Here is a 10,531-nt window from a genome sequence, read left to right on the forward strand (position 1 = left end):
CATTTCATTGAAATGAATATGTTGACACTCCCATGGCCTGCCATAGTCAGGTAAGATTCCTGCTCTGATCTTCCTTGCCCTAACAATTTATAGCCTTGACTGTATTTCACAGTCTTATCACAGAGATTGCTCTCCCAAAGTATGGGTTGAGAGAATTAAACTCTTCACTCTTTCATTTGTAGATGAGGTCTCTTTAAACCATGGAGAGAAGCAATCATACGGTGACTGAGTTCATCCTGGTGGGCTTCACAACAGACCCAGTGATGCAGTTGGTCCTGTTTGTGGTATTCCTTGGTGTGTATTCTCTGACTGTGGTAGGAAATACCACCCTCATAGTATTGATCTGTAATGACTCCCGGCTACACACACCCATGTATTTCTTCATTGGGAATCTCTCTTTTCTGGATCTCTGGTATTCCTCTGTCTACACCCCAAAGATCCTGGTGACCTGCATCTCTGAAGACAAAAGCATCTCCTTTGCTGGCTGTTTGTGTCAGTTCTTCTTCTCTGCTGGGCTGGCATACAGTGAGTGTTACCTGTTGGCCGCCATGGCTTATGACCGCTATGCGGCCATTTCCAACCCCCTGCTTTATGCTCAGGTTATGTCAAGGAGATTATGCATCTGTTTGGTTATATATTCCTACACTGGAGGTTTTGTCAATGCAATAATACTCACCAGCAACACATTCACACTGGATTTTTGTGGTGACAATATCATCGACGACTTTTTCTGTGATGTCCCACCACTGGTGAAGTTGGCCTGTGATGTGAAAGAGAGCTACCAGGCTGTGCTCTACTTCCTCCTGGCCTCCAATGTCATCACCCCCACAGTGCTCATCCTTGCTTCCTACCTGTTTATCATCGCTGCCATCTTGAGGATCCGCTCCACCCAGGGTCGCCGGAAGGCCTTCTCCACCTGCTCCTCCCACCTGGTCTCAGTCACCTTGTACTATGGCTCCATTCTCTACGTCTACTCTCGCCCAAGTTCCAGCTATTCCCTTGAGAGGGATAAAATGGTATCAACATTTTATACTGTGCTATTCCCCATGTTGAACCCCATGATTTATAGCCTGAGGAATAAGGATGTGAAAGAAGCCCTGAAAAAACTTGTCTGGTTAACACAATCGGAAGTCTGAGTTGACATACATTTCTTAAATCAGTGCTCAGGGAGAATGGACTGCTTCAGAAGAAGCTTGGGGAGCTGGCTTTTTTAAACAACACATCTTTTTTTCTAGCCTAAGAAATCCAGTGAAAAAAGTTTTTTTTTATATTAGTTTGATTTGCTTTAGTGATCAGACTATAATCTATATTATAAAATATTGGTTCAATTTAATATAGTTTTAAAAAGCAGCATTAGGGTTTAATGCAAAATAGAAGTGTATATATATTGCTTCTAAGATCCCAACAGATTAAATTTTACTTTGCAATCTCCCCTAAGATTGACCTGTTTCTTTTTTTTTTCCCTACATCCTGAGCTTTATGGGAATGTGAAGAAATTCTGGAGACTTGTATAATTCACCTCAAATCCTTCTCATACAGTACTTACAGAACTTCTGTAATAGAAGAATAAAAAAATGTTGGGATGCCTGGGTGGCTCAGTCAGTTAAGCATCTGGCTCTTGGTTTTGACTCAGGTCATAATTTCAGGGTCATGAGATCAAGCCCCAAGGTGGGCTCTGTGCTCAGCGGGGAGTCTGCTTGAGATTCTCTCCCTCTCCCTCTGGCCCTCCACCTCCTCTTTCTCTCTCTCTCTCTTTCTACCTGTCTCTCTCAAATAAAATTAATAAACAACTTTATAAAAAATAATTTTAAAATGTTAAGAATATTGTAATGAAAAGAGAAGGCCGTGAGGTGTGATTTGATGAACACAGAGGAAAAGAAAGATCAGAAGTGTCGGAGCTAACGGAAATGCTGAAGTGACTCCACCTACTTGTTCTAAAATTTAAATGCATTTTATAGGGTGCCTGGGTGGCTCAGTTGGTTAAACTTCTGCCTTTGCTTCAGGTTATGATCCCAGGGTCCTGGGATCGAGTCCTACATCAGACTCCCTGCTGCCCCTCCTCCCACTTGTTTTCTCAATCTCTCTCTCTCTCTCAAATAATAAATAATAAAATCTTTAAAAATAAACAAATGAGCAAATAAATGCCTTTTATAACTGTGCCCATTACAGCAATAGCAATAGTCTTTCAATAATAAAATCCTAACTGGTGAGGCACAAGCTACTCATTTGTCACATGTGACTAATAATCCTTAATTTTCACTGTGGTTGTAAGGAGTATTGAAAAAAATATCGACCAAATCTGTCATGTACTAAATATTGAGCTGTAAGTTTCTTTATGTTTAAAATCTTCTGGTGGGGAAAAAAAAAGTAGTGGGTCTAGAATAGGGTGGGGTTTTTGTTAGTCGGTTTATTTGTTACGGTTTGTTCCACTTGGTCTTGATCTTTTCCTTCGCAGAGAATATGTGGTGGTACAAAGCGAGTGAGTGTAAAGCAGAACACGCATTCTACTCTCCAGGGAGAGAGCACTCTTCTGAAGTGATATACAATTCCAGAGACACATATCTCTCCATGGGTTTAGAAAGGTATTTTGGCTGTTTATTCTAAACAACTCTGAAACATATTCCTAATATTAAATTGATGTTGAAGGCACAAGGTTTACAAAGATATTTTCTGTATACTCACTTAGAACCTTACAAAGAAGTATGGAGAGAACGCATTACTAAAAATAAATATTTGTAAAATCTTGAGTAAATTTCCAGCAGTTTAACTGTTGTAGATCTTTTCCCCACACAAATTTGCTTGCCAAGGTTCAAAGACAAACTGCATCCACAAAAACTATCCAATTTCTTTTCTCTTTCCAAGATCCCCCAAAGATAATCAAGGGGATAAGTGTTATATAAATCTAGCACTACAAAAAAGTAAAATACAATATTGTGAAACATCAAACAACCCAAAATTAATAGGTTTACAATAATTTAATCACAAAATAATAATAGAGTGGTTTTCTCAATGTGTCGTTGTTTTAAGTATGACTTGTATTTACTGGAAAATTGCAATGATTACCAACATACATATAAGCCAATAATTTGGAAAATTAAGAACATTCTGTAACAAGATAACCTTCATCTCTGTGACCTTATGGTTTGTGTTGCTTTCCAGAAGGCCTCTTTGACATCTTTGTTTCTCAGGCTATAGATGAGAGGGTTGAGCAGTGGATTGACCACGGTGTAGAACAGAGCAGCCACTTTGTCTCTCTCTAAGGAGTAGGTGGAACTTGGCCTTGAATACATGAAGAGCAGGGATCCATAGAAGAGCATGACCGAGATGAGGTGTGAAGCACAGGTAGAGAAGGCCTTGCGCCTTCCCGAGGCTGAGCGGATCCTCAGGATAGCCAGAAGGATGTTGCAATAGGAAATCAGGATGGCAAGAATGCTGGAGAGGACTGTGAAGCCCACCACACCCAGGAGGACTTTTTCATAGACGTGGGTATCTGTACAAGACATTTTTACCAATGGCGGTGCATCACAGAAGAAGTGGTCAATGATATTTTGACCACAGAAACTCAAGCGGAAAGTGTTGGCAGTATGGGCGATGGCATTCAAAAGCCCTCCTAAGTAGGAGCCAGCAACGAGCCCAGTACAGAGAGAACTGGACATAGTACTTGAATAAAGTAATGGGTTACAGATTGCCGCATACCGGTCATACGCCATGGCTGCTAGGAGATAGCACTCAGTATAGGCTACAACACAGGAAAAGAACAACTGGGCTCCACATCCAGCCAAGGAAATACGTTTATCTTCTGAGACACAATTAGCCAAGATTTTGGGAGTATACACTGAAGTGTACCAAAAATCCAAAAAGGACAGATTGCCGATGAAAAAGTACATAGGCGTGTGCAGACGGGAATCAGTTCGGATTAGGATAACCAGGGTCATGTTCCCTGACAAAGTCATCAAATAGAGAGCCAGAAAAATTCCAAATAGAATCAGCTGCCACCGTGGGTTTGCTGAGAAGCCCACCAAGATGAATTCAGTGAGAATGGTACGATTTCCTACTTCCATGTCCACAGAGAAGAAAGCCTGGTAAGGACTTGGAGGGGGAAAAAAATCATTTTGTGATTTTTCTATTGAAATAAATAAACAAAGGCATAAGTTAAGTCGGTAATTATTAGGACATTGATGGACTTTCATCCATGATTACCTAGAATGATAAAACTTCAGTCTGTGACTTGGGTAGACCATAGGAATTAGTGTTAGAATCTGATTGTGAAATTAGGGCTTTCGCTTATTAATTGTTTAATGCAGGGAAAGTCCCCTAGTCCACCAGAAAAGAAAAAAGAAGCCCCCAACAGGTTGTTTGACTGAGTGAAGAAGACACGCATGAAAATATCCAACCCAATGTTAAATCATAGTAAGCGCTCAAAAAATTTTAGTATCCTTCATGCATTATTGAGAATTTATGTGTCAGGCATTGTGCTCATTATTATACAATACCAACATACTGTAACACTCCTGTAACTATCAATACAACATTTGCATTAGATATGATATGATGATATATGATATGATAAAATATATAATATAATACTATGTGCCAGTTAATATTCTAAATACTAATCTTGAACCACTTAATCCTTTCTATAACTTCATGAAGTAGGAACTATTATGATTCTCATGGAGTTTAAGAAAAAATTCCAAAGTCACAGAACGGATCAAGAGCAGAGCTGGTATTTAAAAATGGAATTTTCTTTGTCAAGACTCTGTGCTCTCAACTGTTAAGCCATTTATGTCTTTTATAAGTAAATTGTTTTTCTCTTGCTCTCCTGGTTAAGGCAATATATAATCATCTGACAACCAGAATTTCTTTACTTAAAAAGATCTTTAAAAAAGCCTTTTTTAAGAACATTTCCCCCCACTTTCTCTTGTTGATCAAGGAGATTCACACACATAGGTGAGCTAGTTTTGGAAATAGCAAAAGCTGAATATTAGGAGGAGCACAATTTTTGGTGTTGATGATTGAGAAGTCAGGAATCCTTCCAAATTATCTTGAAGCTCTAAAACTCTGAGGGAGAAGCTAAAAGGAGGAATCTAATTCAAAACATATGGAATTGGGGCTGATACCAGCTGACTGTCCCTTCGTTAAAAAGGTAGTGGGAAAAAGCTAAAACTAAGAGAGGATTGTGATTTACGTCCATGTTCAGAACATGCTCCTCTGAGCTAAGCCAGAATCAGTGTGTAACTGGACTGTAAACGTCAATTTTCTACCCCAAAGTCTACTGGTCTGCCTGTTAGGAAGGGAGGTATCTTAATCTTTAAATATTAGGTGTCCTTATCTTTCAAATGTAGCTGATGATGCTCGGAGAGGACATGACTTGATCGGTGACACTGTGGTAGATACAGCTTGGAATCCTGAAGATCACTCATTCCTCCAAGTATTAACCATATAATGGATCTCGGTCTCATCGGCACACAAAGCACAGATGTTTTAGTCCTACACCCCCTTCCATAAGTGGGCTTTAACTTACCTTTACGACTCTCTCTTACTACTTGCCTTCACCTATTTAGGACTTCAGTCAAACTAAATTACTCACACAATTGATTTCCCCTTAATAATTTCACATCCCAAGAGCTTCACATTTATTGTGCTATGCTGGTGTTCATTTGTACACTATATTTTTTTCTCAATTTGCTCAAGCTCAAGTAATAGTTATCTCAGCAGGGATTTATGGGCATTATATTGATAATGTATAAACCAGTGGGTGATAGCCATTATCCCAATAGTTACTATGAACCTCCTCTGCTGTGTTATCATTTATCTATACAATGAAAAATACCTGTGCCTTATTAAGTATATCTTTAATACTATATAACTTGAGGGAACAATGAAAATATCTGACAGTGCCTATTACTACTCTTCTACTCCTGCCCTCTAGAGAGGCAAATAACTGAAAAAAAAGTAATAATTTTTTGGTCTACGGCTCAAAGTCTTCACAGAAGAAGAGATATTGAAAAGAGACAGAAATGAGCCCAATGCTAGCCCAGTGTAAGGGTGAGGAGGAAAGGAGAGCAGTTCGATGAGAAAAAAGAACATATATCAGAGCCTTCACAGGAGAGAGAGTCTGGTGAGCTCAAAGAGTTGAGAGAGGTTAAGTAAAGATGGGGTGCAGAGAGGAAACAGTAGGTGAACCACAAGAGCGATCAGTGCACAAAGCCTATTGGAAGCCAAATGGAGGATTTTGGCCTTTACACCAACACAAATTGTCTTGGGGAAAATAGAGCAGAGTTTGAGCAAAACAAGAGGATGGGGATTGCTAGTGGGAAGAGGGCATGGGATTTGAAATAGAGTGATGAGAATGGGCCTGTGTCAGAAAATGACATTTGAATGGGATTTGCAGGAGATGAGGTGTGAACCCAGACTCTGCTCTATTTTCCCCAAGATGTACTGTCATCTTCTAACTCCTAAATATGGTTTATTGTCCATGTTTCCCCATCAACATGCAATGACACAGGTCAGTACAATTTTTCTGTTCTGTTTACTGCTGTACCCAACATATATAGAACTGTTCCCAGCAACTAATTAGCACTTAATAAATATTTCTAGAATGAGTAAATGAGTATATAGATACATCTTTCTATCTTGAAGCTGTTTTCCCCCAAAATACTGTCTACTTCTAACCTAATACAAACTACTTAGGACAAATTTACCCTCAACTGGACTTTCCTGACTAAGCGTACTGTATCACTTTAGAAGGGAGATTGTTAAAGATTATTAAAAAATCACACTCATAACCATCAGGATGTCCTAAAATCCATCTTGAATTTGAAATAAATTGCAATGAAAGTGTGGATGTGAAATAAAAGACACAGAAAAAGTCTGAGCCAATCGTGCTAAAACATCGCAGGTAGAATGGTTTCTCAAGATGTGTGTTCTCCGGTTTCCTGCTCCCTCCACTGGAGCACTAAACATTTAGGGCAAGAATGTGTGCCTCTAACACCTGAAAACTAGTAGCAAGAAATGAAAATATCACACACAGTAGCTTGGACAGCACAGAGCACCAGTACCACTATAGTCCAAAAGTATGTCAACCATATTCTCCTTTTGTTTGCCCCACTGTATTAGTGAGTACATGACCAGACTGGATTTCAAATTCTAGATGAAAGTTAGGCACCTCGTTAGTGGACTCCTATTTAGAAGACTGTGCATCTGTGTGTGTGTGTGTGTGTGTGTGTGTGTGTGTGTGTGTGTGTGTGTATTTGGCATAACAGCGATCCTTTGAGAGCCATGCCTGACTCTGGATCCCCCTTCTAATTGAGCTGAGGCAAAACCACTTAACTACCCCTGGTTCCAGTTGCTTACCCTTGGCCAAGAAAGACAGATGCTGGAAGTGACAGGCATTTCCCTTTCCTCTGATATTTTGTCATGCTTTGCTGGACTCGGTATATGTATTTTCTCAACAGACCTTTGAGACCTCTTCCACAGAACAGCCCAGAAATATACACCTCAGTCTCTAAAGAATCAATTAGAGTTCATTTAGAGTATGAGGATGGCATGTTAATTAGGCTATGATGAGATAAAAAATATTTTACTAAAATCTCACTCTCATACCATTAAGTCACAATAGAATCATAAATGCGTCTGATAATAGAAACTCTCCAAATTGTTCTAATTAAACTTTTCTAGAGTGCATCATTTGTGGTCCATAATTTTTTTTTACTGCCAGATCTTCTACGCTTCCTTGTCTACACTGTGCTTCCAGGCTCCGTTTCCCTGTCTCATTCATCAGGAAACTCCTATTAATGCCTGATATTATGGATTGAATGGCAGCCCTCTAAAATTCATATGTTGACTAATAGTGACTCAGAATGTGTGTTTGGAAATAGGGCCTCTATAGAAGTGATTAAGTTAAGGGGCACCTGGGTGGCTCAGTAGGCTAAGGGTCCAACTCTTGGTTTCAGCTCAGGTCATGAACTTGGGACCCTGGGGATAAAGCCTCTTGGGCTCTGTGATCAGCATGGCATCTGCTTGAGATTCTCTCTCTCACCATCTGCTCCCTCCCAATCATGCTGTCTCTCTCTTTCTCTCTAAAATAAATAAATAAATAAATAAATATATTTTTTTAAAGTGATTAAGTTAAAATGAGATGGTTAGGGTGAGCCCTAATCCAATCTGATCCAAGTCTTCATAAAAAGAAGAAATGGAAATTTAGACTCCCAAGGAGGTACCAGGTTTACTTGTGCACAGAAAAGATCGTGTGAGGAGAAAGCAAGAGTGTGGCCGCCTACAAGCAAAGGAAAGAGGCCTCAGAACAAATCAACCTTAACAGCACCTTGATCTTGGCCTTTCAGCCTCCAGAACTGTGAGAAAACAAATTTCTGTTGTTTCAGCCACCCAGTCTTGTATTTCGTTATGACAACACTAGCAAGTGAATAGGCTTGGTTACCAACACTAGAGCTTTTTTGTGTGGGTACAGCTTCATGTTTTATATGTAAAAAGACTTAAAATTAGGAAATGAGAGACATTATGATGAGCTATTCTCCAAGTTGTCATGAATTCATACATAAAGCTGAACAAGCAAAGAAACACAAACATTCATAGGACTTTAATGGCTGTTTATTGCTTCACCCAGTACAGATTTGCACAATGAATCTTCTCATGGGTATAAAAGCTTTTTGAATCTGTCTCTCTGTCTCTCTATCTATATCTATCTACATCTCTATTTTTGTCTTCATACCACTGCTGTTCTTTAGCCCTTGATCATTCTAATTGTTGAGGAAATACTCCACTGAAAGCTCACTGTGACTCTGAGATATTGGTGATTTCCTGTATCTGTTCCCAACAAAAATCTTTGTATCACGGCAAACAAAACAAAATGAAAACTGCTCTCGCTCACCCTTCTCAGAATCCCGGGAATTTTAGACTGTTCCCAGGTGGCAGACATAGCAGTTTTCCCAAATATACCCACCTTATTTACTTTAAGCACATATTCAAATACATTAGTGCCAACTTAAAAAACAATTGCTGTCAAGTGTTTCCACATTATCCAGGATTTTATTTTTTTGCTTATTTTTGTTATTTCTGAGAGTCTAGGCTAATAATGATGATATGGAAATAACCTAGAAAAAAGATACAGTCATGTCTCCCAAGTATTTTCATTTAAAAAATGGTGCCCTGTCTAACATTTTCTTCAGAGCATCTTTAACATCTTTATTTCTTAAGCTATAGATCAAGGGATTCAACAATGGTATCACCACAGTATAGAACACCGACACCACTTTATCCCTTTCCAGGGCATAGCTGGTACTTGGTCGGGAGTAAATGAAGAGAATAGAGCCGTAGTACAAGGTGACAGCCGTCAGGTGAGAGCCACAGGTGGAGACAGCCTTGAGGCGGCCTTGGGTGGAGCGGATCTTCAAGATGGCAGCAATGATGAAGAGGTAGGAGGCAAGGATGAGCACAGTGGGAGCAATGACATTGGAGGCCAGTATGAAATAGAGCACAGCCTGGTAGCTCTCCTTCACATCACAGGCCAGCTTGACAAGGGGGGGCAGATCACAGAAGTAGTCGTCAATGACATTGCTCCCACAGAAGCTCAAGGTAAATGTCTCGCTGGTAATGATGGTTGAGTTAAGAAAGCCACCAAGGTATGAAGCTGCAACGAGACTTGCACATAACCTTGAGGACATTGCCTGCGAATAAAGCAGAGGGTTGGAGATGGCCACATAGCGGTCATAAGCCATGGAGGCCAACAGGTAACATTCACTGTATGCCAGCCCAGCGGAGAAGAAGAACTGAGCTAGGCAGCCAGCAAAGGAGATGCTTTTGTCTTCTGAGATGCAGGTTATAAGAATTTGGGGAGCATAGACAGAAGAGTACCAGAGATCCAGGAATGAAAGATTCCCAATGAAGAAGTACATGGCTGTGTGGAGCCGAGAATCAGCACAGATCAGAGAAATCAGGGTGATGTTCCCTGAGAGACTGGCAACATAGACGATGAGGAAAATGACAAAGAGTACTCTCTGTAACCACAAGTCTGCTGTAAACCCTAAAAGTATAAACTCTTTCACTTTGGTGAAATTTTTCTCATCCATCAATGTTGGATTTCTATGGTCCTTTTCTGTGAAAAGATTAATAAATATGTCAGTATATCAGTATCTCAACTTCCCCTATCATTTGCCATGTTAGATCATGGAAATACCCAACTGACACATGTATGTTGTTCATTGTGAAACAGGTTCATGCCATAGTGGATACCACTCTTTTCAGACAACTGAGAAGTCAGTTCTATGTTGTGGGAGATCAGTTATCATGCACATGACATTGTGTGTGTCACCATATTTTTTGTCTTTGAGTATGGCTGACACACAATGTTACATTATTTTCGGGTGTGCAACACAGTGATTCAACAAGTTTATACAGAATGCTGTCCTCACCACCAATGTAGCTACCATCTGTCACCATACAACACTATTAAAATACCACTTACAATACTCACTATGCTCTACCTTTTATTCCCTGTCACCATATATTTTTC

The 10,531-nt window shown here is 39.8% G+C and overlaps 3 protein-coding genes across 3 annotated transcripts; 1 reads left to right on the top strand and 2 right to left on the bottom strand.

Annotated features, from left to right (window-relative positions):
• The first annotated feature begins 200 nt into the window (after positions 1-200).
• LOC123785298 (olfactory receptor 9G19-like) lies at positions 201-1,136 on the top strand. Its single transcript, XM_045787027.2, has one exon. It carries the CDS (start codon positions 201-203, stop codon positions 1,134-1,136), a length of 936 nt encoding a protein of 311 aa, XP_045642983.2.
• A 1,986-nt stretch (positions 1,137-3,122) lies between these two features.
• Positions 3,123-4,076, bottom strand: LOC123785299 (olfactory receptor 9G4). Its single transcript, XM_045787028.1, has one exon. The coding sequence runs from the start codon at positions 4,059-4,061 to the stop codon at positions 3,123-3,125; it is 939 nt and encodes a 312-aa protein (XP_045642984.1). The 5' UTR covers positions 4,062-4,076.
• Positions 4,077-9,149: 5,073 nt separating this feature from the next.
• Positions 9,150-10,088, bottom strand: LOC123784968 (olfactory receptor 9G19-like). The gene has a single exon (XM_045786505.2). The coding sequence runs from the start codon at positions 10,086-10,088 to the stop codon at positions 9,150-9,152; it is 939 nt and encodes a 312-aa protein (XP_045642461.1).
• Between the last annotated feature and the right edge of the window lie 443 nt (positions 10,089-10,531).

This window comes from Ursus americanus, chromosome 24 (assembly GCF_024610735.1).
Source record: "Ursus americanus isolate L20-20 chromosome 24, mUrsAme1.1.p, whole genome shotgun sequence".
NCBI lineage: Eukaryota > Metazoa > Chordata > Mammalia > Carnivora > Ursidae > Ursus > Ursus americanus.

Coding starts and splice junctions, on each gene's coding strand:
- LOC123784968 (XM_045786505.2), bottom strand. CDS start 10,088: ATGGATGAGAAAAATTTCACCAAAGTGAAAGAGTTTATACTTTTAGGG.
- LOC123785299 (XM_045787028.1), bottom strand. CDS start 4,061: ATGGAAGTAGGAAATCGTACCATTCTCACTGAATTCATCTTGGTGGGC.
- LOC123785298 (XM_045787027.2), top strand. CDS start 201: ATGGAGAGAAGCAATCATACGGTGACTGAGTTCATCCTGGTGGGCTTC.